At 38.0% G+C, this 27986-nt stretch overlaps 1 protein-coding gene across 2 annotated transcripts in view; it reads left to right on the top strand.

Annotated features, from left to right (window-relative positions):
• nAChRalpha2 (nicotinic acetylcholine receptor alpha2) overlaps nt 1-27986 on the top strand; it is a 54596-nt gene that overhangs the window by 6069 nt on the left and 20541 nt on the right. For both annotated transcript variants that reach the window (XR_012452648.1, XM_074104256.1), the window contains exons 2-3: nt 22591-22635; nt 24451-24560. Coding sequence is in view for 1 of the 2 variants with exons in the window: in XM_074104256.1 (XP_073960357.1) it covers nt 22591-22635; nt 24451-24560 (155 nt within the window). In the remaining variant the exon portion in view is untranslated. The remainder of the gene's footprint in view (nt 1-22590; nt 22636-24450; nt 24561-27986) is intronic.

The following is a 27986-nucleotide window of genomic DNA, read 5'->3' as shown; positions in this document are numbered from 1 at the left end:
AGGTCCTACCACCTGCACCTGTGTGTTTGTATGTTTGTCCGTTTTCCACGTCGAAACGGAGCGATGGACGTGTTTTTTGGCGTTTTTTTTTTAGTTTATGGACCCGAGAGTGACATAGGCCACTTTTTATCCCGGAAAAATGCACAGTTCCCGAGGGAACAGCGCGCGATAACCGACTTCCACGCGGGCGAAGCTGCGGGCAAAACCAAGTAATATATAAATAGAGAGAAATAATTAGTGATTTTTCGTTTATCACCAACAAAATTAATCACGCCTATGTCTTGTTAAATAAAGCAAGCATACTTGTTTTGTTAACAAGACAAAAGATTAAACACGAAGAGAGCAAGAAATTTACCAGAACTAAAATCAGAAACCTCCAATAAACGACATTCAACAAACGCTATTTACACGAGCGCGTGCAAATTCCAGAACACAAGTGTTCGCTTATATTTCATTAATAACAGAAATTAATTGCGTTCGAACTTCAAACACAGACCGACGTCACCGTCAACCAGGTTAATGATAAATTGGCAGTGTTCCGCCGGATTGTTAAAATAGTTGCGATTAATTGGGGCTCATACGCGTCGCGTCACGTAAGTTGGCTGTTTGACGTTCACTTGTTTGCGTTTATGATGCCCTGGTAGCTCGATCGATTAAACAGTAACTTTGATTGGCCTTTTAAAGTGATTTTACACTAATATATACCCGCGGCTTCGCACGCGTAAATCATGATCCAGCAATTTAATTGAAATTCCGGGATTTTAATAAATGACCATCGGAATTTCCAAAAAATACATCGTAGTCTTTATTAACGTATTATAAATAAACAACCATGCTAAATTTCACTAAGTACTTTATATTATCCAGCGGATTAGATTTCGAGATTTTATGCCGATCCCGTGAAAATATCGGGCTAAAAATAGCCTAAGTATGTGTATCTATCTACAAACCAAATTCCATTTTCGCATTTATAACATTCACGCAAAGTCAGTGTACAATTATTTGACTAACATTAGAAGGGATATTCAGAAATCCCCACCGTAGACTTAACCTGTATTTTTCTCATCAATTATTTTCCAACATTTTTCTGAGCTTCTAAAATCCCACGTATAATCATAATCAACAATGCATATTAAACACAAATACCAATCTAGCAAACTTAACTTACAACATGGAGTAATCCCGGTCGGCGAACAAGTTGCGTCTTTTGATTAGTTTCAACTAAATTGGAACACACTAGGCGGTATTGGCAGCCGCTTGCTGCATTATGCGCTCCTGTAGCTTGTAGGAGTAAGTCAGGCTCGTAAGTGCATTAGAGATTTGAATCAGTAATAAAATTGGACTTGCATTTTACCCATGAATAAGGAAATTTCTTTGGCTAGTTAGGAGAAGTTACAAGTAATATAATAAAAAGAACGTGGTCACGTGGTGGTCACCATTTCTTCGTCATTAAGGGGGTTGCTCTTCCATACAAACCTACGGACACCCGCATAGCTTCCACGGACATGTTTTCTTAGAGGATTTTTTGAGAATAGTAAATTATGGATATGCTCTTCAAGCAAAATCCAAAAAAAAGTAACTTTATTGCATCAAAAGTGCAGCGTGATGCAGTAAATTTTGATGCATTTTACCATTGTATGAGTACAACTGACAGTGTTCGCAGCGAGCATGTAGTGACATCTTATATGGGTGCGTGAGTCAATGTCACAAAATCAAACTATTGTAAATAGGTATCGACTATTTCGTGTGGTCACGTGACCATCACCTTTGGCTCAGATAATACGACAACTAAATGAAGAAAGCATGAGATCACTGAGAGATCAAGTTCAAGTTTCTGAGTCTAGTATCTACTTTTTTTGTTTTTAAATCTGTTATTTTCGGAAGTTGAAACGCCTAAACTATTATTTCTGATTAATGCAAGGAGGCAAACTGTAAGTAAGACAAAAATAGGTAAGTTACTTTTAAAATTGTCATTTAAAATAATAATTATTTAAGTAAAAGACCCAGTCCTCGGCAAAAATTATAACATTGCATACTTTACATACATTATAATGCGGTGCTTCGATCTAGGACAAGTGGTTTAAATTCAACTTACAAATTCTGAACAGATATTAGTTATTTACTCTTACGTAGACAGTAGCGCCACTAATTTATATAAAGCATATTTATTCTCACAATAAAAGGTGCTAGGTGTAATCACTAAACTAATTAGTTAAAAAATAAGGTCTACATTCAACATACATTGCATGTGTATGTATGAATATCAAGTTTTACAGTGAGGCTCAAATAAATTCCTACATATCACGGCATTTTTACGGCCGCTAAATCTAGGCTCGGTGAATAAAAAGGTTTTCACAATCGAAGTAGTTTTCGTACCTTTTTTATTATTATAACTGGCTAGATAAGTAAAATTTAAACGTCATTATAATACATTTTTGTCACAACGTCAAGTCAATGAGATTGATATTCAAAAGCAATTATGTTTGAATAATTATGGTTTGAACACAAATCAAGAAGTCAAAAAGTTGGCGGACGAGAGGAAATTAGCAAGAGTGCAACTCTTAAACTATTTATGTATGTACGATTTGATGATGAAAAAATTGGATACACGGGTATGTTAATTTTATCATTTTTGTCAGAAACATTAATATTTGTTACAAGAACACCAGAGGCAGGGCTGTAAGAATTTCATTCCTACTGGGTGGCCAAAGTATGGCTTATCGTGTGTACCAAACTTGTGGTCTGCAGCAACCTACTACGAAAACATACCAAATTTCCCTAACTCTTAGTAGCGTCGTGAACATTTTCACTCCATAGAAGTAAGTCGCTTCCCACCGTCTGTCTGCATATGTACGAGTATGTATAGTATGTACTCTATTATGAAGTGATTCAAGATTTATTATTTTATTTATAAGTGTGAGAAACGGCAGGGGTTATGGTTTTGGAGCGTATGTATGGGCATTTCTTTCGCACGCTATGCAACAAGGCGAAGGCAAGGAAAATAAGTCTTTGTTAGGAGTGACACAAGTTGTTAATTTTATGCGTACATGTCTTTCCGTCGGCTCATCCGTCCGTCTGTCTGTTGATCTGTCCATATGTCTGTCCGTCTGTCTGTGTGTCTGTGTTTCGAAGTGAACACTACATCTTAGTCCAACGCACACACCGAACCTTTTATCCTAAAAAGCTGAAATTTAAGATAAGGAAAAAATACCTACATAAAATTCTACTGGTTCGTAACTATTATTTAGTTTTTAGGATTCCGTACCTAAAAAGTGCCAACGGAACCCTATTGCTAAGACTCCGCTGTCTGTCTGTCTGTCTGTCCGTCCGTCTGTCACAGGGCTCTATCTCTTGAGTTGTAATAGTTAGACACTTGAAATTTTTACAGATTATGTATTACTGTGGCCGCTATAGCAACAAATACTCAAACCAGAATAAAATAAATATTTAAGGGTGGCTCCCATACAACAAACGTGATTGTTTTGCCGTTTTTTGCATGATGTTAATAACGGAAATTTATTAATTATTCACAGAATATTTAGCTGTGTAATTACTTTAAAAATAAATAATTAAATTAAAATAAAACAAATATTTAAGGAGGGCTTCTATACAACAAACTTGTTTTTCTGGCCGTTTTTTTTGCTAATGTCTAATGTTGTATAGATAATGGTACGGAACACCTCGTGCGCGAAACCGACTTGCACTTGGCCAGTTTATTTTTAATACCCAGGGTAGGTATCATGGAATTCAATGTTAAATTTTACAACTCTACCTCTATATCACTAATCTCTGTAAATTTGACATGCAGGCAGAAAGGAATAGCAAAAATCTAAATTCAATATCAGGATATTTTGAAAAAGATAAGTATTGTTCACTAACCGATTTTAATGACGATGATGATGATGATGGTCGTATGTCATCGCTGCCGAATTCTTACTTTATTCAATGAAAGACATGGAGAAACTTTGTCACAAAGACTTAATTCAGATAATTTGATATTACGCTGTCCGTCCGTCTATTTCTATAGGATTACTTAAAACTGAAGCAAACTGAAGTGGCAGTGGGCCGGCCATATCAGCCGAAGAACCGGTAACTGCTAGGGTAAACGAGTAAAAGCCTAGCGTGGCGTGGGACGCCCTCAGACTAGGTGGAGCGATGATCTTCACTGGGTAGCTGACAGTAACTGGATGAGAGTGGCCGAGGATCGTGCTCAGTGGCGTGCAATTGGAGACGCCTCTATGTCCAGTAGTGGGCTAAGATAGGCCGATGATGATGATGACTTAAAATAAGACAATAATCCCACTCATATTATAAATGCGAAAGTTTGTTAGTCTGTTTGTTTATTTCTTTATTACCTTTTCACGTCTAAATCGTTGAACTGATTAGGATGAAATTTGAGATACAGATAGTTTGAGTCCCGTAGAAAAACATAGGGTAGTTTTTTTTAATCACATAATTCCCGCGGAATAGCTATAAACGAATTCTACGCGGACAGAGTTGCGTGCAACAGTATGTACATTAGGGAATTTACCTACTGATAGTCTGATTTACGTCCTTATGCTGTAACTAAAAGGCATCGGTCACCTAGGTATCTTATAGTCTGTCTGCTAATACTATTTCTGTATTTATTAATGCACAATTCCTTTCAGATTCAATGATAACTAACTGCATATAACTTTGCCTGGAATTATTATATTGCTGAAGTAGCCTTGGTGCTGTCATGCAATATTCAAGGTGAAGAAAAGAAGAAACGTTTAATGTTGATATGCAAGAAATTTAGGAATATCCGACTGATTAGATTTATTTATTAACGCTGTGTTAAAAAGTTTGTTCTAAATAAATATGATGTACACAACGAAATAAAGTCTTCGTAGGCATCTTTCTTTTAGCGTTCCGTGGGTGGAAATTTTAGTGGAGCTTCTAAAAACAAGAATACCAACAGGTATGTAGTTTTCATTTGTTGAATGAAACTATAGTAATTTCAGATGATGAGATAATAGGGGTACATATATATAAAGTACTATAAAACCGTACAACTTTGACCTTTGATATAACTTTGCCCAAGTTGTAATTTTTTAAAACATCTGAAATAAAACAAAATTGACTGATTTGTGACCACTTTGTGACATGCACATTTCTAAATCATTTTTGTATATTTTTTTCCCTGTTGTCACGAATAAATCTTTTCTTTTCCCTCGATATTGGAATATTTCTTTATTCCTGACGGGAGTTACTTCTCCTTTTTAGGGTTCCGTACCCAAAGGGTGCCAACGGGACCCTATTGCTGAGACTCTGCTGTCTGTCTGTCTGTCTGTCTTCTACTGGTTCGTAACTATTATTTAGTTTTTAAGGTTAGGCCAACGGGACCCTATTGCTGAGACTCTGCTGTCTGTCTGTCTGTCTGTCTGTCTGTCCATCCGTCTGTCACAGGGCTTTATCTCTTGAACTGTAATAGCTACCCGTGTGATGTCGGGTTAGAATTAGACCTCTCCATTTCTTCCGTGGATGTCGTAAGAGGCGACTGAGGACCGTAGGCCACAGGCTAGCAACCTGTCACTATTGTACCGTTTTTGTCAAACTTAAAACGTAAAATTGCTAAAAGTGGCTCCGAAGCTGTAACGTTTCGTGTGCTTTGCCTACCCCATTTAGGCATACATGTTTGTGTGTACTAGACACTTGAAATGTTGACAGATTATGTAGGTATTACTGTGGCCTCCATAACAACAAATACTAATAATAAAGTAAGTAAAATTAAAAAATAAATGGAGTTGTCATACAAGAAACGTGTTTTTTCCCAGCGTTTTTTGGTTACTAGGCGTTGCTAAAACTTATAAGTGAACTGTTTTAAAAACATTGTACGTACGGAACCCTTCGTATGTACGAGTCCGACTCGATTTTGACCTTTTTTTATCCTGCTAAGGCCTTTTTGTTACAGCTTATATTTAACTCCGCGGGCAAAATAAATATGAAGGGCAAAATTGGACGGTTTTATAGTACTAAAAAAATAGTCTTCTATTTATAACAGAAAACGAACGACCAATAATTGAAGGATTTTAAATTGTGTTTATGTATGTAGGTAAATTATTTGATGGTGTTACATGACTCTCATGCAGCTCGTGAATTTGCTGCTCTGTATGTATGTGTGTTCTGGTGTTCTAAGTGACGATTAAATATTCACAGAACAAAAACAACCAAAATATCTAAATATCTTACGATATTAATGTTTATTTGTTAGGCCTTTACCATATGTAATTTGACTTTTTATGAAAGTGTAGTAGGGAGGATTTCTGCATGACACACACACATGTGTCGCACAAACACAGTTGTCTTGCACTTGTGTTTGCGGAGTGGCAAAGGAAAACGAAGTTATTAATATGATTCAATCAAATAAGTTTACACTTTATGACCTAGTCTCTATCACTTCGTGTTTGAACTTTTGTACAAAATTGATGATGATGAAAACTTATGATGATGGTGATGATAATGACGGTGATTTTGATAAGATGATGATGATGATGATGATGATGATAATTGATGGTAATGGTAATGATGATAGTGATGATGATGACGATGATGATGATGTAAATTATGTAGATGATGATGATGATGATGCTGAAAACGATGATGATGATTGGGGCAGAACAAACATGACTTGTACCTATGTAATATTTCTTCTGACATGTGTAATATTTGTAACACCTGTGTAAGTTCCTGCGGATTAAATAATTTCATTTTATTTCATTTCATGATGGTTAGGATGTCGATGACGACGATTTATATGATGATGATGATGAAGATGGTTGATTGTGATCATTATGATGATATAGTTGATGTTAATTATGTAGATGATTATATAGATGGAGTAGATGATGATAATGATGATAATGCAGACATGTATATGATGTATATGATGATATTGATGATGATGACGATGATGATGTAGAAGATGATAATAATGTAGATGGTGATGATGCTGAAAACGATGATGATGATTGGGGCAGAACAAACATGACATGTACCTGTGTATGTTCCTGCGAAATAAATAATTTCTCACCCTGGAGATCGCATAGATCGATATTTACTTGACATCTTATTCCGAAACTTATTTATTATTTTGTCACTAGTAACGTGCTAGCACAAGTCTTTTCGCGATAGTTTTAATCTACTTCTGCGTGAAACATAAACATTGTAGTAGAAAAATAGTAGAATTATTATATGTTCAATTTTTTTAACAAACGAGTTGGTGTTATGCTCTATGTCACAGGATGACTAAATATTGACTATCCATATCGATAATAATATCACTCATGTTTAGACTTTGCTCATGTCTAGCTTTAGAGACATTCTTGACTGAGCCGGCCGCGATAACTGTAGTAGGTAGTATGGCGTTCTTTTTCGAGTGTCATTGCTACTGAACTGTCAGGTTGCCTTACAGAAGAAAAGGAAACTCGTGTAAAATGACAATCTCGCATACAGATACCCAGAATCAAGAACCAAAATCAGAAGAATTGTATAAGCTCATATATTGATAATTTTTTATTGTGAGCTTACTTTTTTAAAATATGTGTAACTATTATTTACAAATTATATTTTTTAAGCTTCTGGTACCTTGACTTTTGTATTTAGGACTATTGCATGGTAGGTGCACGCGGCTATTAGCTAGTTTATAAGAATCTCCGCTTACAAATTGTATCTTTCGCGTCACTGCTTTCATTATAGTGGCATCATCATAATTTTGATTTTGAGTTTGCATTACATTATAGGCACTAAGTAAGTATAGAAGTTAGGTTGGTCAAACTGTCTTATTGGCTGTACATTAATTTTCATCCAATTCTAGTGCCTCAGGAGTGCGCAGGCCTCTACAGTTGTCAGAATCCAACAGTAATTCACATGAGTGGGCTTATGGCGTTATAGGATGCCGTATACAGCACTACGAGATATGGAGTGAGATAACGGACACCCTCCTCCTCCTCGGAATCCTTCGCTACATTCTGGATTCTACAATAGAATCCTGAGCGTAGCGAGGGATTCTAAAGTAGAATCCTGAGCGTAATGAGGATTCAAGTGTTAACGCCCAAGATGAAAATATTTTTGCTCCCGAGTGGCTCATACAACTTTTCACACCGAGCATTAAGAAACTTGAAAATAACAAATTCTGAATATTATTAAAGAAGCATAAGCATAGCATAGAAAATGGCGTGGCTTTACAATTATCAACTTCAAAAAATTGCATTTGCAATAAAATACTTAGAAAAGCCTTGAACAGAAAAGTTGCACTTTGCTCCCTCTCGGTAGGGAGGAAAAGTTACTTTTCTGAAGGAGAAGTGTGAAAAAAACTATTTGAGCATTTCTAAATAAAGTTTGTACATTTGATTTGCGACTCCTATTTGTGATAAAAAATTGCAGGTATGTAGAGTGAACGATACTGAGTCGTAATAACATAGTCTCTCAAAATGTCCCAATTGGTTTGTATGGAAATTTCCTGTTTTGTTACCAAAACTATGGATTTGCGGTAACAAAAAAGGAACTTTCCATACAAATTAATTGGGACATTTCGGGAGACTATGATATTTAAACTCAGTGAACGATTCACTCTATCTACCTGCAAATTTTTCCCAAATCGGTGTCGCAAATCAAATGTACAAACTTTTTAGAAATGCTCATTTTAGCACTGTAGCTTGCTGTGACAAAGTACCAAACTTTTCAGCTACCTATGAGCTTGACTGCTTCGAATTAGGTTTGATGCAACATCTGTCTCCGATGATGACGTGTCAGCTAAACTGAACGATACGACGGACTATTTGCGGTAGTTCTAGTTCCTTCACAAGACCTTGAAGAAAGAACTGCGTTATTTTCCGCCTTTGTACCTTTGCAAGAACTGAAGATGCTACTGCGAAAGGAACAAAGACAAAAAAATAAACGCAGTTTTTCCTTCTAGTCTTGTAAAGGAACTAATGCAAAAAAAACGCAGTAGTTCCATCGCACGAACATCCAAAGGAAGCACTGCCAATAATCCAGTACGCACGACTACAACTCTGCTGGATCGGATAAAAATCCTAGCAGATAATACTTACAATAGGTAGTTATATGATACGAATTGACAACTGTTTTCGACTCGAAGGTAACAAAGGGAGTGTAGATGATTTTGGAACTGCTCGTAGTCTTCGGCTGATTGTGCCAAATCATCGGTTATGATTATCCTAACAAAATCAATTTATAGAGATATGTAGGTACAAAATTAGCACGGGATAGTTTTTTACCGCAATTTGATACCAGTTATCGGCGAGTGGGTGAACTTTTGCTGTTATGTAAGTATTTCGTAAGTATTTATTTATACCTATAAAGGCAAAACATGGCCTAAAAATGCATGAGATTTGGCAAACATACAATTGGAATTATGGAATACTCCTTGAGGATCGCAGAGGTGCAAGAAGTTTTTTTTTAATTCGAATACCTACACTACAGAATAGATTTTTTTCTTCAATGGGAGCGAAGCCGCGGGATTAAGCTAGTAATTATATATACGAACTGAGAAATCCAGATGCAGAAGCCTAGATAAACTCTTCGTCAACTCTTTTCATGGTTAGCAACTTATTAATAATTGATATTAGCAGCTTATGATTACTAATTCTCTACCAAAAGTCTTACCACAGAAATTGAGTGATGATGATGATGATAATTAGGTTAGTAAACTCTGTAAGCTTTTTATTACCTCTTTTGATAGAAAGAGCTTACACGAAGCTCTGTTCATAAACTATTAGGTATGTCTAAAGGCACTGTTACACATGCTCGTTACTAGCATGCTTATAAGAATGCTTATGAGCATGTTCATGGACTGAAGCAAACGCGTTCACACTTGCTTATTACCTTTCCCCCTTCCACCCGTCTCGAGCTTGCAACTAATAAGCATGCTCGATAGTAGCATGTCCTGTTCACACATGCTACTAGTTAGCATTTGCTCAATAGTAGCATGCTTTCTTGCTACTAAAGAGCATGTGTAACAGTGTCTTAAGGGACTTTGGCCTTACGGATGCCCTTGATAAACTTGATTGCCTGTGCATTTCTGTGCGTGTCGTACAAGGTGACTAAGAGCCCTGGTGGCAGCGCTCTCTATTGCTAACTACGAATTCCAAACTCCAGCTCTGCGGCGTGGAAGGTAAGGACAAACCACCGCACTATTTTCCCAAGAAACTCGTCCTGTACATTTGCTACCGATTTTCAACCGACGACCATGACCACATTAGCAAGAGTAGTAACTACGAAAAGTAACTATAAATATAACCTGAATAATAGCAAGACCATCAACCAAGACAAGAAACCGTGGTCAGAATCTTGGTAATTTCTCAATTTATCGTACACATATTATGAACACTTGAAAGGCGTTTGGCTCGTATTATAATATGCGAACAGTTATCCAAGACCCTGCTTCTAATTATCAATAAAATACCTATAAATTTTATAGGTCGTAGTAAAATTTTCGAGTAAAGTACAGTTGGTACAAAATTTCGTGACTCGATAAAAAAATGTGAATATTACTCGAAGGAGTACCCCGATCGGGTAGCTAAGTGTCGCAATAGACTTTCGCTAGCTGGCGCTGTCTATTTGAGTGTGTGCGTGAGCTCCTAGTGTCCGTATACGGCCGCAATTGACGTTCAAAGTAAAGCACCTCGTTTGCGGCTTTGGCGGAATATTTCATTTCGAGTGTGGGGTCAAAAAATCGGTTACGCTTAGATACTCCCGCCACTAGTTTTTGGTGAAATAATTCTTCATAATTTACGAAAAAAACCTGAAAAAAGGAACTATTGATAACAGCGCCATCTAACGGGACATTGCTCATGAGCTAACCAGGAGCAAACCCCTTAAATAAAAATCATAAGAATCTGCGTTCACTTCAAATATTTTTTTTGTATTTTTTCGATATGTTCTAGTTACAACATAATTAAAAGAATAGGTTGTAATGAACGTTAGAAATTCCCATTTCGCTCCACCGCCCCGGGTATTGTTTATTTTCAATTATTAGTTCATTACGGTTGAGAAAATGAAGCACCCTTGTTCATTATGAATAAAAAATACGCCAGCCCATGCATTACGAAGCTAAGATATTACATGCGAGCGGTTTTACACGACTTGAAGCGTAATAAGGAAAAAATGGTATCACATTTTTATATAAAAAGAGCAGAAGATATCGAATTTGTTAACGGTATTTACGCAAGAAGTGGCTCCTTCTAAGAAGCCTAGTTAGGTATAACGACCATTTTTGAAAGAGCACAATATTTTTTCATAGTTTTATTACAACCCAGCGTGGCATTATTAAGAAATAAATATAAATTTTTATTTGAAGACTGAAATATAAATACTTCGGGCAGTTGGGTGAAAATAAAAAGATTTCAAACCATCTTACTCAACCAACTGAAATATCCCTTACTGATCATACTTTCAAACTAGATTTTACCCGTAAATTTTGACGCGTGAAACATTCAAGTTTAGCGGTTGAATTTAAATCATAGGATTTTACTAAATTAGCATTGGAATTTTCAAAAATGACATCGTGGCTTCATTGAAACTGCATGAACAAAACCGGAATAAAATTTTAAATCTTTAGGTTGAGATTTCAGAATTTCTCTTTTAATCCAGAAAAGTCCAGATATATTGCCAAGATCTAGCTTCGTACGTTACAAACACACAATACACACACACGTATGCATGCAATCAAAATCAAAACGTTTATTATGTAAGTAAGCCTGCTGCAAACTAGTCCTTCCTTCGATCTGTAAAAAAGGTCCTGGAGATATCGCTCTTCAGCGATAAGGCCGCCTATTGCTTAAGTTGTAATTTTCTCTCTATGTACCTGTTTTCTGTATCGTTTACTATTTCTGGTGTACAATAATAGTTATTTATGTGGCTGCTGGTGAATAATGAGAGGCATTAAAGCACGAGTGTTTTAATGCCAAATTATGTATAGCCGCATACATAACTTTATCTACATGCATATCATAAGTTTTCTATAATATGTTCAGATATGGCCTGTATTTTTAAGTTAGTGTTACTGATAACTAGTTTGAAGTACCTACCAAAGCTTAAATAAAACAGATAATAAAAAAACTAAAGTTTTATTTATAATAATAATTATTATCTACATGCATGTCATAAGTTTTCTACAATATGTACAGATATGCATTGTTAAAAAAAGTATTACCGATACTTTAATGTAAACATTATGATGCACCCGCAGATACCAGGTTTCTTACTAAAGGCCATTTGATAGTCGTTTCTGAACATATAATAGGGAAGTTATAATATGCATGTAGATAAAAAGTCATTGTATTGTCAGCCACAGAGAGCTCTTTTACATGTCACTTTTTTATACTACGAGCGCTTTCGGAAAGACCATCATTGACAAGAAGATCAGTAAGATTGTAAACTATCGCAATTATTAGTAATAGCTTTTGCCCGCGGCTTCGCTCGTTAGTAATACCGAATATTCGTACTAGTCACTGTTACAGCGCCTTGTATCTAACGAGTAAAGCTCTTCCATTAAAATTAACTAAAACTTGAGCCAAAATGCCTCGCGCGCCGACAGAGGAAGGAATGCCCGCTATGTCACAAAGAACGAGCTGTGTATTTTGGTTTGTATACAACAGGGATAGAATTTTGTATGAAAATTAATGTGTCAAATTTACGAGTAAGGAGTTTGCTGTGCTAGTGGGACGATTTAATTATAATAAAATAGTTATTTGTGTCACAAAATGGTGTATTTACGGCGAGGGCGAATCCAGAATGTAGTGAAGGTTTCTACAATAGAATCCTGAGCGTAGCGAGGGATTCTTAAGTAGAATCCTGAGCGTAATGAGGGATTCAAGTGTTAACGCCCAAGATGAAAATAATTTTGCTCCCGAGTCGCTCATACAACTTTTCACACCGAGCATTAAGAAACTTGAAAAAAAAATCTAAATATTATTAAAGAACAACCAGCATAGAAAAAGGCGTGGCTTTACAATTATCAACTTCAAAAAATGGCATTTGCAATAAAACACTTAGAAAAGCCTTGAACAGAAAAGTTGCACTTTGCTCCCTCTCGCCACGGAGGAAAAGTTACTTTTCTGAAGGAGAGGTGTGAAAACTATATTTAAAGCTTTGAATTGAAACTACGGTGATATTGGTACAAAAGTAATAATTATTGGGAGAGCGCTAGCACGCGAATTCACGTTCGGATTTCTTTGAAAAGGAATCGTGATTGGTTCGATACATATCAGGTTCCGGTATAATATCTTGGCTATTAACCTGTCCTCTCCCAGAGGCACAAATTTGTGCCTAAAATCCTTCGATCCTGTTATCCTGGGAGATGACAGATTAATATGCGAGTGACTTAATAATAACGTTAAAACCTGCGTACGTATTGCATAATAAAGCCACAGGCGTAGCGATTTACTTGAGCAAGTTTAGATTAGTCAGAAATATGCAAAAGGCATGTGTTTTCCAACTCACGTCGCATATTTGTGCAAATCGAAACTGCCAATAACATCAAAACAATGCATAGGCCAAGTTTCTGCTTGGTAAGCAATAAGGCGCGGATGGATGCGAGGGGCTTAAGACAGTGTTGTGGCGCTCCATGGAAGAGGCCTATGTCCAGCAGTGGACTGCTGTAGGCTGATGATGATGATACGCAATAAGAGACTAATGTTACTGGTGGTCATTTGCTTTCTGTTTCTCTCTCTGTTTTCCTAGTTAATCAAATTAACAGTGCAGATAATCTATTGCAATTAAGTGAAATAAAACCGCTTTACTGGGATCCTTTCAGACACAAAATAACCGATACCAGAGCACCCCTTTACACCACCGTTAATTTTTTCTCGCCGGTTAACTGGCATTCCGCCTCATAACCGAGTCGTTAACGAGTCTAGTAGTAAAGGGCTCTTAATTGAAACGGAATAGACGTTTACAATCCACCTTGGGCCTTAATTGCTATGCAGTTGCCACGTAAGCGGTTCCGGCAAGGGTTTACGTCGTTTTTATGTACTGTTACGGAGGCGTAAATGCAAAACGCTTGTTTCATTTACAAGCAGATTTAGCGGTGCGGTCAAGATTTCAAGCGCGACGGCTTGGCGGTTCGGTAAAAAAGAAGCTTGTAATAAAACTATGACGTCAGCACCTTGTTGAACTGGCCGAAGAACTGACTAAAGTATTTTGAAACGAAGGGTTGGATTAATGAAGATGAGCGTAAATTTTGATTATTGGTGTGTTCTTATGACGAGTGGTCAAGAATTTATTTTAAACGCTTTTCTAGGTTGATACAGAATTAATTTAGTATAGCTTACCATTTACCTGCCGTGCAGCAGCAGTGCTTGCACTGTTGTGTTTCGGCGTGGTAAATAAGACAGCCGGTGAAATTACTAGCACTTAAGGTATCCCATCATATAGGCCTCTAGGTTGGCAACGCATCTGCAATACCCCTGGTGTTGCAGATGTTTATGGGCGGTGGTGATCTCTTACCATTAGGAGACCTACTTGCTTGTTTGCCATCCAGTCGAATAAAAATAAAATCCGAGCTAAGCCCGTGTGTACGCGTAAAGTGAGCGCAGTTTGCGACGCGTCACAGCCAATTTTGCTGCAGACAGTAAACAGACCACGTTTTAAAGAAATGACGGCAGTAAAATCGTAACAGCTCAGTGTCGACGGCTGTCGCAGTAAACATACGCGGTACAGTACACGTCTCATGCTATAGTTATACAAAGTTCCACATGGTGGCCTAGACTAAAACCTACTTTCCCAAAATTTGTACTTTCTCTAAAGTTGCAGATAGAGCACGGTCTCAGATGATACAAGGTGCACTTTCTCAAAGGAGTCGTATTTGTACAACATATTGTAGCGACTCCTAACGCTATCTCGTCGTCACAGACTGCAACATTCTGCATCGCACTATTGAAGTCGCCAAGCGGTCACTACGGGAGCTTTGGCCTCTACGGCCAACACTATGCTGAGCTGAGACCGCTTCGTGACTTCGCAAATACATACTTACACACACTTAATACTTCTTTTTTTGTGTTTTATGTAATTTGCGAAGTGCGAGTAAAATATTTATATTTAAGTTATTGTCAATTTTCTATAATGCATAATATTGTTTTTCACAAATCATACAGAAAAATTAAATTAAACAAAATAATATATAATAATAATAATAATAATACCGCGAACTTAAAGTTAAGTTATTTTAGTTCATTGATATGGACCTCCGCAAAGTAAAAAAAAAAAAAAAAGTATACATGTCAGAAAAATTGTTTCTGGAAAAGTGTACTTTTTGAGTACCCTAGGTTACAGTGTAACCCAGAGAACCCATTGACAACTATTACCAGCTTTAACTGTATATCATTAAATTTCAATTAGAATATTACTAAATGAAACGGTTTAACACACCGATGAAATCTTCCGATTTCATCGAAACTAATTAGACCGTTCCTAACTTATAATCTTAGTAATTTTAGCAAATATATCTCAGGAGAGCTCAAGTTATATTAGATTTCTTTTAATCCCATTAATCATACTGTCACTGGCATGTCTACTGCGTCAGGTGTTATAAAACGCGTTTATTCACAAACAAGCGTTAAGGTTCGTTCGTACATGACTCTGAGGGTGCCATTACGCCAAATCACTAGTCATTTAGCTTTCCTTTACTTTAAGCATCGCAGTTTTACACTTTACATTTTTCGAGAAACACTGGATGGAAATTAGATAGGGCACGTTAAGAAATACGACTGTCATGGTGACTTTATTTTACTTCTGGTTTTTTTTAATGATAAAGTTTTATGTTAGCCCTGTAGTGTAGCTTTACACGGCGGTGTACCTACTGGCATTAAGGTGAATAGCATAAGTATTATATACATATAATCAAAATCAATGAACTATATTTTAACTGCTTTCTCCGCTACTAACCGTGCACCGCAACTACCTCTGTGCGACATACATATGTTAACATGTAAACCCCGCCCTCTACCACTTGAATCAATACACAGTCACACAGCCCCAACTATCACAAACTCTACGATGGCAAAAAGTCTCTACGAGCCTCTCTACTCATCGGTGTGTGTGCCCGACTGACATCACTGATTTGCATCGACGTCTACGATATCTCGTATGTATAGACTGCATGTTTCTTACCTCAAAACGGCGCACAAAATCTGTTCACAGCGCGTATTTGTGACGTTTTACCTTGATGACGTCCGTGACAGGGGTTGTAATACTGATTATTGATGCACCGCGCGTTTTGTTCCAAACAGCAAGTCCAGTGCTGTAAGGTACATAGATGTCATTGCTGATTTGTTTCCATAGAAATGGTTCCAGTTTACCTAAATTTTATACTAAAGTATTCACAGAAATAAGGATAGCTTCTCACTGCAGTCATAGCTCGTAACATGCAATACCAAATTTTGCATAACAAACCCTCTACAATGCGACGACGGCTAAAGCAAGAGTCACATGGCTTTTGTGTGTATTTTCTACGGATTTCTATTACAATACCTACATAACGTTTTGACGACCGGATGGCCAAGTGGTTAGAGAACCTGACTACAAAGCTTAAGGTCCCGGGTTCAAATCCCGGCCGGGGCAGATAATTGTATCAATAATACGAATGTTTGTTCTCGGGTCTGTGATGTTTAATATGTATTTAAGTATGTATTTATCTATATAAGTATGTTTATCCGTTGCCTAGTGTCCATAGTACAAGCTTTGCTTAGTTTGGGACTAGGTCAATTGGTGTCAAGTGTCCCATGATATTTATTTTTTATTTATAACATGTTATCTTTTGTAACTTAAATTCTAGTCAAATGATAGTCAACTAAAAGTTACGGCAAACGAATGGTTGGTTACACTAAGAACTTGTTTCACCACACTCGTTGATAAACTTAATGTGACATTAAGGGCTGTTTCACTATCCATTGATTAGCGTTAACCGACGGTTAAATGTGATGCCTTCTTCGTCTATTCGAACAAAACAAATAGAGACGGCATCACACCTAACCGCCAGTTAACACTAATCAATTGATGATGAAACAGCCCCTAAATCTTGTGATGCCGTTCCTGTTCATTTAGTCAAATTGAAAAGAGACTGTTTCACATTTATTTACCACATCTATCTAATACCTTTGAACGAGCAATTCTTGTAAATATATAAGTAAATTTGGGGGATCTCGGAAACGGCTCCAACGATTCCGATGAAATTAGGTATGTAGGGGTTTTGGGGGATGACAAATCGATCTAGCTTGGTCTTATATCTGGGAAAACACTTACTAACGAGTTTTAGCCCGAGCAAAGCTCGGTCGCCCAGGTAGTTTTAATAATGTGGTGAAACCAGCAAAATTACAATATCTCAAAATAATCGCAAGAACAGGTTTGTGTTATATTATATTATGTATACGTACATACGGTCAAGGTCTAATTCATGAGCCAAAATGGAACCTTTTCCAAAGAAAAGTCATTAAGATTTTCCTTTTTAATTAATGTGATGTCACTATGACGTCACCTACAGTCCACGTAGTCGTGTACACGTACAGTCGAGTTCATAAAGTTGTGAGCAAAAATTTGATGTATCGGCGTAGAAACGTGTTTAGATATTTTTGGCCAAATTTTTGCTCATAAGTTTATGACCTTGACTGTACCATTAAAACTAATTTACCTAAAGCTAAAAAAAGCTGAGAGATAAATTATACCCTCGGTTTTTCACGCGTAAACTATTAGATTCCGCATTGAATTGAAATCCCGAAATTTTACGAAATTCCCATGAGAATCCCTAAAAATTACATCGTGGATGTCATCCAATCAAATCAGCCCACAGCCCAGTGGGTGGACCACTGCTGAGTAAAAGCCTCTTCATTTTCACCCCACTTTTCCCCGTCCTGTGCTAGTCTTATCCACAATTTACCACCACAGTTTACACAAGGATTTCATTAATGTCTGCATATACGACACCCACACTAAATTTCATAATAAATAAGTATGTCTTTTATCCTAGCGTTTGAGATTTCAAGACTTTATCCCGATCCCGTGGATATATCAGATTTTTCAGGTGGTAGGACCTTGTGCAAGGTCTGCCCGGATTGCTACCACCACCTTGCTCACTAATCCTGCCGTACTTGCACTGTTGTGTTTCGGCGTGGAGAGTAAGACAGCCGGTGAAATTACTGGCACTTGAGGTATCACATCTTAGGCCTCTAAGTTGGCAACGCATCTGCAATCCCCCTGGTGTTGACGGTGGTGATCTCTTACCATCAGAAGAGCCACTTTCTCGTTTTCCATCCAGTCAAATAAAAAATTAAAATAAAACTAGCCTATGTGTTATTCCAGACATCTATCTAAGTACATACCAAATTTCATTAAATTCATCCAGCCATTTTAAGTGTGAACCAATATAAAAACACACACTTAATACTCACACATTTTCGCATTTATATTATAAGGATATTGCATGCGTCACGTGGTAACGGTAGAACCGTAATAATACGGTTTCGAGGAGGAAACGTATAAAGAAAAGGTCCAAAACAAATCAAGCGGACACCTGCTGCAGTTTGATTCAAAAGCAATACAAAAGGGCAAGTCTCCGTTACATTATAAGACGTATTTTCTATCTAAAAGTTTGAAGCGGTGTGTGGACCCAGCATTGGCATAGCTGCGAGTGTGGCTTAGTGATGCGATAACTATCGATAGTCTCGAATATCGGTTAAATATCGATGATATAATATCGGTTTTGTGGACTATCCTCTGCAATAGAACGGGACAGTTATTCGCCTATTTTGCGTAATGGACTGTTGCCAATAATTATAGGCATGATGATAGAGTTGGATTACAAAACAACGCTTCAGTGTGGCAATAGAATGAAAATGCCACTTTGTAACTCTCTGGATTTGATCAGGTTTGATTATTTTCTTTTTTTAATATCTTGAACTTTTCAAGATGTACGAAATTACATTGAACCGAAAGGTGGTGGTATGTTAAACATACCGCCAAAAAAAACTTGCTCAAAAACATACTAATGTTTGAGAAAAATAATTTTTTGGTGGAATATATAAATCATCATCATCCCAGCCTGTATACGTCCCACTACTGGACACCCCCTCTGGCTCCTACTGGAGGCATCCTCTGAGACTGAGAGGACTAGACAACGACTATACATTTAAAAGAAATATAGTACCTATGTACCTAATGAGCATCAAACCACCCGACATAGCCAAGCGAATTAGCTCGTTGAAGTGGCAATGGGCAGGCCATATAGCATGGTCATGTGCCAATTCGATTCCTAGGCCATCACAAAATCGTGTCGTAATGACATTTAACGTCATTCGATACATATTGCTATAGACAAATTAAATTATTCACTATGATAAGGTTGGACCTTCTTGTGTTGTCTATAGCAATATGTATCGCCACCATGGATGGTGGCGTAGGAATCAAATTGGTTGACTGTATCGATACTTCTTTTACTTGTAATGAGGAGATACGTCGAAGAACAAGTGTCACAGACATAGCCAAGCGAATTAGCTCGTTGAAGTGGCAATGGGCTGGCCATATAGCACGGAAAACAGATGGCCGTTGGGGCCGAAAAGTTCTCGATTGGAGACCGCGGATCGGCAAGCGCATCGTAAGACGTCCGCCAACGAGATGGACGGTGACCTGGTTAAAGCCGCGGGTTCACTGTAGTTGCAGGCCGCTGCCAACCGAAGCGGCTGGAGGTCTATAGGGTTGGCCTTTGTCCAACAGTGGACGTCCTACGGCTGAGAAGATGATGATGATGAGCATCAAATAAATCGAAGCTGTTCAAAACCAACCAGATAACTGATATTAGTAAACTATCGACAGCTCGATAGTCACAACACTACTGTAGAATTCTCTCGAGCCGAAGATTCATGGAATTACTTGGAGTCATCGTATCGGAAACATCCCGAATCCTGTTTACATTACGAACTATCGCCCTGCGTCAGGTAAATGTATTACAATGCATGACTACACAGACATCGTCATAGTTTTGAACATGAAACTACCGTGAGACTCACTCATATGAAATGATTTTGTAACGGATAACTCACGTCTTAAACCGAGTTTAGCTCGACATGTTTCGGGCTATTTCGTAGCCCTTCTCCTTCTTCTTCTCTCACGAGCGGTGGCGCGTAGTGTGCGTGTTGCGGCAGCCGCCGAGTCGCGTGCTCCTGAGAAGAAGGGCTACGAAATAGCCCGAAACATGTCGAGCTAACCTCGGTTTAAGACGTGAGTTATCCGTTACAATATCATTTAATCGTCATAGTTATCATCATCATAGGAAAACATCGTGAGGAAACCTGCACAAACCTGCAAAGCAATTTAATGGTGCGTGTGAAGTTACCAATCCGCACTGGGCCCGCGTGGGAACTATGGCCCAAGACCTCTTGTTCTGAGAGGAGGCCTGTGCCCAGCAGTGGGACGTATATAGGCTGGGATGATGATGATGAGGATGAATTATCATCATCGTCATCGTCCCAGGTTGGAACCTTGTGCTAATAATCGTCGGTGATACTGCAATGTCTGCAATACCGCGTAACTAGATTTTTCCATAAGGTACAATATTCATTGTCAAATCAGTATAGAATGTTAGTACCTACTGTTCTGACAGTGATAATTATACCTTATGTAAAGAGCTAGTTACGCGGTACTGCAGTATCAACGACGTAATGTCGTATTGACATTCCATACATGTGCTAAAGAAATCATGACAAAAATTATTATGAAAAGTTTCCACACTGACGTTAATTAATTTCATTGACTGTACGTCCCACAATTAGGAACATGCTTCCACTCAGAATGAGAGGGATTGGATTGTAGTTCCCACATGGGCTTCACATGGGCTTAATGCAGATTGGGAACACAAATACACACCATTTAAATTTTTCGGCTTCCTAGGGCCTGATTTATGTCATCCAAGCAGCTACCTAAGCCGTGGTGGCCTAGTGGTTTGACCTATCGCCTCTCAAGCAGAGGGTCGTGGGTTCAAACCCCGGCTCGCACCTCTGAGTTTTTCGAAATTCATGTGCGTATTTACATTTGAAATTTACCACGAGCTTTGCGGTGAAGGAAAACATCGGGAGGAAACCTGCACAAACCTGCGACGCAATTCAATGGTGCGTGTGAAGTTCCCAATCCGCACTGGGCCCGCGTGGGAACTATGGCCCAAGCCCTCTTGTTCTGAGAGGAGGCCTGTGCCCAGCAGTGGGACGTATATAGGCTGGGATGAAGCAGCTACCTATCGGTCAAGGAAGACACTAACCGGTAACAAGAAAAAAGCCTGTCTCAAGCACCTCGCAAAGTTTAACGGGAGAGCATTCTGCTGGAAAGCCGGGAGAGGAGCATGCAATAAGCAAAGGCATAGCGTCTTTGGCCCTTAAGGTAAATCAATCCCCAAAAAATCAGCTATCCAAGCTTGTCGCTAAGCTAGCCACTCTAGTCGGGCTTAGACTTCGTGTGAGGCTTGGCCACCATCCAATGATCGACCCGTGCGTTCATTGCAACCAGGATGACAGCCCGAACAATTTACGGTACTTTTGAAAAGTATTATTCCTTTAATTCATTTAAGTTTAGGTTGAATGGTATGGGTGAAGTTGGGTTAAAATCACAGACAATAAGAAAGGTAAGAAGATAAGCTGTTTCTCGCGACGTCGTCTGCTAAGATCGTGTATCGACTGTCGTAATTAGGTATAATTTTTCCAAATAATAAATTTAAAAAATCAAAAACCTGACTGCCAACAAAAAACAAAAAAAAACATGACTAGTAGTTTAGAACTCTGTTATGTTTTTTTTATTCGACTGTATGGCAAACGAGCAAGTGGGTCTCCTGATGGTAAGAGATCACCACCGCCCATAAACATCTGCAACACCTGTGTATTTATCTATATACCTGTCTATATTTACGTAATAATAAATAGATATTATTATGAAAATATATAGCCCATGATATTTATAGAACTCTGTTAAGCATTAACTTAAAGTTCAACAGTCAACACCGACAATATAAATTTATCGAAGAGAAAAATTAATTCTATTCAAAATTGAAATTAAAGTGATCATCAATATAATCGTCTTTCTAAAACGCTTTTCCCTGTGCCACAGATATGGCACTACACACGTATGTTTTCAAATCTTTAGAACTCTGTTAGTAGATAAAGGTGTTTCTGTTCGACTGCATGCATATTTTTTTTTTTATTCAACTGGATGGCAAACGAGCAAGTGGGTCTCCTGATAGTAAGAGATCACCACCGCCCATAAACATCTGCAACACCAGGGATATTGCATGTGCCAGTAATTTCACTGGCTGTCTTACTCTCCACGCCGAAACACAACAGTGCAAGCACTGCTGCTTCACGGCAGGATTAGCGAGCAATATGGTGGTAGCAATCCGGGCGGACCTTGCACAAGGTCCTACCACCTGCAATAAATAAACCTTTACTGAAAAAATAGTCAAATACCGTACTGGTAACACACTAGAATATTTATAAAATTTCTAACGATAACACCCCTCTTTTTGCGTCGGGGGTTAAAAACAAAAATTATATTAACAATTTCTTGTATTTGTTTCAGAACTTAAAGGATCAAATCCTTACTACCAACGTTTGGCTGGAACATGTAAGTTTCCTTTACAATATTATAATCAACTAACTAGCTGTTCAATCAATTCAATACTATCGATGATTCCGCCAATGTCGAGGTTGGAAAAGACACTATCAGTTTAGTCGTTGTTCGGTAGATAACTAGCTGTTGCTTAGGTACGACTTCGTCTACGATGATGACAATGCTCGATACGCTTAGTGCCCAATAGATGACAGCTGTCACCTCTATTGCTAATGACATAAAATTACAAATGGGAATTACTGGGACTGTAACGGGCATTCGTACGTTTACCTTGAGTATTATTCTTCGATACGACCGGGTTCAGTTCTTGAACTGAGTAAGTTGTTTTTTTTTCTTATTAAAATTTAGGGCATGGCTCCTTAGAATAATAAAACTTTTTACGCAGGTAGTTTCTGAATTACCCATTCCGACGCAATTCAATGCGCCACTCTTGTATATTTATTTATTTCAAGGGTCTCGGAAACTTTCGTTTATGGTAAGATATTAGGCTAAAACAGAATAAAATATTTTCACTAATGATTATTTCGAAAAAATGTATTAGGAACCTCGAAAAAAGTTAGAACTTATTTAAAGACATTGGTTGAAATGAGCCTCTTGTACACTTACGAACACTTTCGAGTTTGCGACATTCTGCTTTATTATAATCCAACGTAAGCAACAGTAAACACGAAACACTGCCAGCACTAAAACTATTCCCAAAATGGTATTTCGTTGCAAAATATTCTATTGTTCTCGCGCTACTTGCAGTAAACATTTAGGTAGCACCAAAACTACATAGTGTCTAGAAGCGTCGAGTGTAAAGCGCTAAATATTGTTCCGTGACATGCAAGCAAGCAATTTCAGCTTAAATTGGTTTCCTGAACGTTAGAAAAGCAGTGCATAGGATAAAAGGAGGTCCCGGCTAAATTAAAGTGAAACATTTTGACACTTTGTTTACATCCAGATAATGGAAGCATTAAAAAGCTTTTTTAGCTTCCGTGAGAGGAGTTGGAAATTTGAAGCCTCTGTGCACTGTTGTGTAAAATATAACTGACAAAATTATAAAGTTTTTTGTAGCATTTTAACAGTAGCTATCGGGAATTCGAATGCCTACCATGGGATATCGAGGAAAAATCTAATAACTTTAAACGAGCAATTCTTGTATATATAATCAGAATCTCGGAAAAGGCTCCAACGATTTCGATGAAATTTGGTACATATGTAGGGGTTTTCGGGGATGAAATGAATCTAGCTTGGTCTTATCTCCATCATGAGCACTGTGGCGGCCAGGTACGACTCCCCTATGAGGCTGTCATGACTGCTAGGCGGTAAATATGTTGTTTTGTTTTGTATAACTTACTAACATAGTCAATAAGTATTTTATTATTTTAACGGTACTAACAAAGCTGGATCAATTATGTAATCTGATGAATAAATGAATTATTATTATTATTATCTCCGGGAAAACGCCGGTTACCGAGTTCCAGCCCGAGCGGACCTCGGTCGCCCAGGTACTTTAATGATAATAAATATACGCCATAAAGCTCTGGATACCGATTCAACTTTTAACAAAATATTATTGTAGTTGTAACATAAACCTATAAAATTAATGGCGATTAATAAGCAAAAGAAAAGAAAGAAAGAAAGATTTTTTTTTATGACAGCAGTGACACATTACACAGGTACCAGTACCTATAGATTACTATTGGACTTATTAGATAGTTTAGATACAGACAATCTGCCACTTGCATCCACCGGTTGCCTGCAACCTGTACTCACGATTTCAACATTGTAGTCAAGAAATTTTTAACAGTAACATTGGCCCCCCAGGAATGGGAGGACCATAAATTCAAATGGGACCCGTTGGAGTATGGTGGCCAGAAAGAGCTCTACGTGCCCTCTGAACACATCTGGCTTCCCGACATCGTGCTGTACAACAAGTAAGTGGGAGTATCGATCATCATCATCATCATCTCAGCCAGACGTCCACTGTTGGACAAAGGCCTCCCCCATAGACTTACAGTTGCCTCGGTTGGCAGCGGCTCGCATCCACCGTGAACCCGCGACTTAACCTGAGGCCCTATTGCCTAACGTTTCTGATGCTCGCGATAGCAAATAAATTACAGTTTTTGTTTGCGAATCAGAAACGTTAGGGATAGGCTGAGACCTCCCGTTGATGGACGTCCTACGCAGCGCTTGCCGATCCGCGGTCTCCACTCGAGAACCTTTCGGCCCCAATGACCATCTGTTCTCCGTACTATATGGCCAGCCCATTGCCACTTCAACGAGCTAATTCGCTTGGCTATGTCATTGTCGGTGACTCTTGTTCTTCTACGTATCTCCTCATTATAAGTAAAAGAAGTATCGATACAGTCAACCAATTTGATTCCTACGCCACCATGGAACCTTATCATAGTGAATAATTTAATTTGTCTATAGCAATATGTATCGAATGACGTTAAATGTCATTGCGACACGATTCTGTGATAGCCTAGGAATCGACGAGTGCAAGCATAATATGGACTTATCCAATCCTTCAATAAATAAATAAATAATAAATAAATATCACGGGACAATTCACACCAATTGATCTAGTCCCAAAGTAAGCTTAGCAAGGCTTGTGTTATGGGTACTAAGCAACGGATAAATATAATTATATAGATATAGATACATACTTAAATACATATTAAACACCCAAGACCCGAGAACAAACATTCGTATTTTTCATACAAATATCTGCCCCGACACGGGAATCGAACCCAGGACCTCAAGCTTCGTAGTCAGGTTCTCTAACCACTAGGCCATCTGGTCGTCTCAATCCAGGTCAATGTAACACAGACTCTTATTCCGACCTAATAAGGCCGTAGTAACATATATTTTTTTTGAGTGACTGTACCTCTTTAATCGGTGATATTATTTAATTAGTGATTGGAATATATGAAAGGCTTAAACAAAATGTCTACACTCAGAAGATAAAATTTTGCTAATCATGCAAATTTTTATGTGGGATTGTAGTTAGATTGAAAAAAAAACAGTGGCTATTTTCTTGTGGCAGAAAATACAAACGCGCAAATTAGCCAATCTTTCTAGAATTGCAAATCATTCCCAATGTATGCCAATATCCACACGGCGGTCTACTGAATATGGAACTATCGACTCGCAATTTAAACACAAACGACTCTTATTGCCAGACTAATAAATTTAATTGTTTCATGGCAAATTGTTAACGTTGGCAACCCCCGTAATCCGATTTGGATCGCGGCCTGATCTATCCTCTATGGGTCGATCGTTAATATTGTATCTGAGGAGCCTTGCCTAACTGAATTACCGGCCTTTGGGTCTATCAATACTTCGAGTAAAATATACTAGGTATATTCAAGATAGTGTTATTGGAAGCTATGATTAATAATATTTACTTGCACCTCGTTTACCTACTTAAATTTAATTTAACAATGCCTAATATCAAAAATACTGAGACATGGATGCACAGAAAAACCAGAAAAAGAGACCAGCGCTGGGAATCGAACCCAGGTGCTCAGCAATCCGTGCTGCGTGCTATAACCCCTACACCACCGCTGGACAGGGATCTAGACACGAATTTGTCCTATGCATACATATCTCAGGTTACTTATTTCTGGGTGAGCGCCCAGATAAGAGATGTTTCGCTACTAAGCAATCAAATTATGATTTGAAATCAAAATTGATGTAGGGGTTATAGCACGCAGCACGGTTTGCTGAGGACCTGGGTTCGATTCCCAGCGCTGGTCTCTTTTTCTGGTTTTTCTGTGCATCCATGTCTTTTCGATATAAATTTTGGAGTTGAAATAAAAATACAAAAAGACTCCAAAAAACCAATCATAATGCCTAATATTTCAGTGATGAAGCATAATGATAATGGTAGGAATCATCAGGGTCTTTTATCGTAGTAATTTCAATTAAAAGTAGGCCGTATGGAATGTTGCATACTCACGGGTAAGCTCTCGTACCTGTTATCTATCTATTCATGGTTTTTAACACAGAAACACTCAACCTCATATTTATACCTACCACAAAAGTTAAAGGCGCTACAATTCTACGTAATTGAATACTTATGAAGAATGTAACTTGTAACTTTTGTTGCAGAGGCCAAGTTCATATCCTGAAATATATTTCGAATGGCAACGTTTATACACACTTGTCCTTCTTTACACTTTTCTTTTATTAACCCCCGACGCAAAAAGAGGGGTGTTATAAGTTTGACCGCTATGTGTGTCTGTCTGTCTGTGGCACCGTAGCTTTTAAGCGGGTCGACCGATTTGAATGCGGTTTTTTATTGGAAAGCAGGTTTTCTAGAGATGATTCTTAGACATGTTTCGTCAAAATCGGTTCAGTCGTTTTGAGATATTGAACTTTGAAGTGACAAAGTCGGGGGTTTCCAAATTTTTGTTAATTAGGTTAGTTGGTTTTAAACATTTTGCTGTGGAAACCGCGGATCGGCAAGCGCATCGTAGAACGTCCACCAACGAGATGGATGGACGACCGAAGCAACTGGAGGTCTATGGCCAACAGTGGACTTCTACGGCTGAGATGATGATGATGATGAAATACTTTCTTTCCAAGATGCATAAACATTTAACACAATGGCATTTTTATTTCAAGGACAATTTTCTAATGTAGCATCCCCTTTAAAATCCCCATGACATATTCAAAAACAAACATCCCCTAACGTTATTATTAGCGCATTTAAACTCCGACCCTTTAAATCGTAATAAAATTACCGGCCGCAGCACAAAAAAGACAACATTACGAAACAAAGGCCCAAATCGGCACATATTTTATGTCTCCAGCGTCATTATGGCTGTATTTGGCGTACGGTACGGGTTCACGCCACTCGGTGTGTACGGAACCGTGACTTTGGGGGACAGGGAATACGATTGTGTTCACTGTCTAAACGTTTTTGTGAATATTCGTCCCCGTAGAGCGAAAAGTCGCTAAGTCGTATTTTGCTGTTTTGTGATACGGAGGTTTAAAGTTGTGAAAAAAAAAAAACTAACGTTTTATGGCGTGAGATATTTATCATATTGTGGTCTCATTGCAATGATATAATGTCACGGAATATAAGCTCCAACTGCCAAATCGAAACAAAAAACTTAATTTTCCAAGTTATTAGCGATTATTAACTTTTATCTCTTAAATTATTAACCTAGACGTCAGTTAGTGTATTCGCAAAAGCTCATATTGCCATAATTTGATGATCGAAATCTCAACAAAAGTACTTAATTCGTTTTCGCTTTCATATTTTTTAACAAATTTTGGAATCGTTGGTAACTAAGTTGTTTTAGTGAACTTTGGGAATAAAATAGTGTACGGTCATAGACAACTGAATA

The sequence above is a fragment of the Choristoneura fumiferana genome, chromosome 21 (genome assembly GCF_025370935.1).
Source record: "Choristoneura fumiferana chromosome 21, NRCan_CFum_1, whole genome shotgun sequence".
In the NCBI taxonomy this organism is placed as follows: Eukaryota; Metazoa; Arthropoda; class Insecta; order Lepidoptera; family Tortricidae; genus Choristoneura; species Choristoneura fumiferana.
The sequence above is the reverse complement of the archived record's forward strand: the minus strand, read 5'-3'. Positions and strand labels throughout refer to the sequence as shown.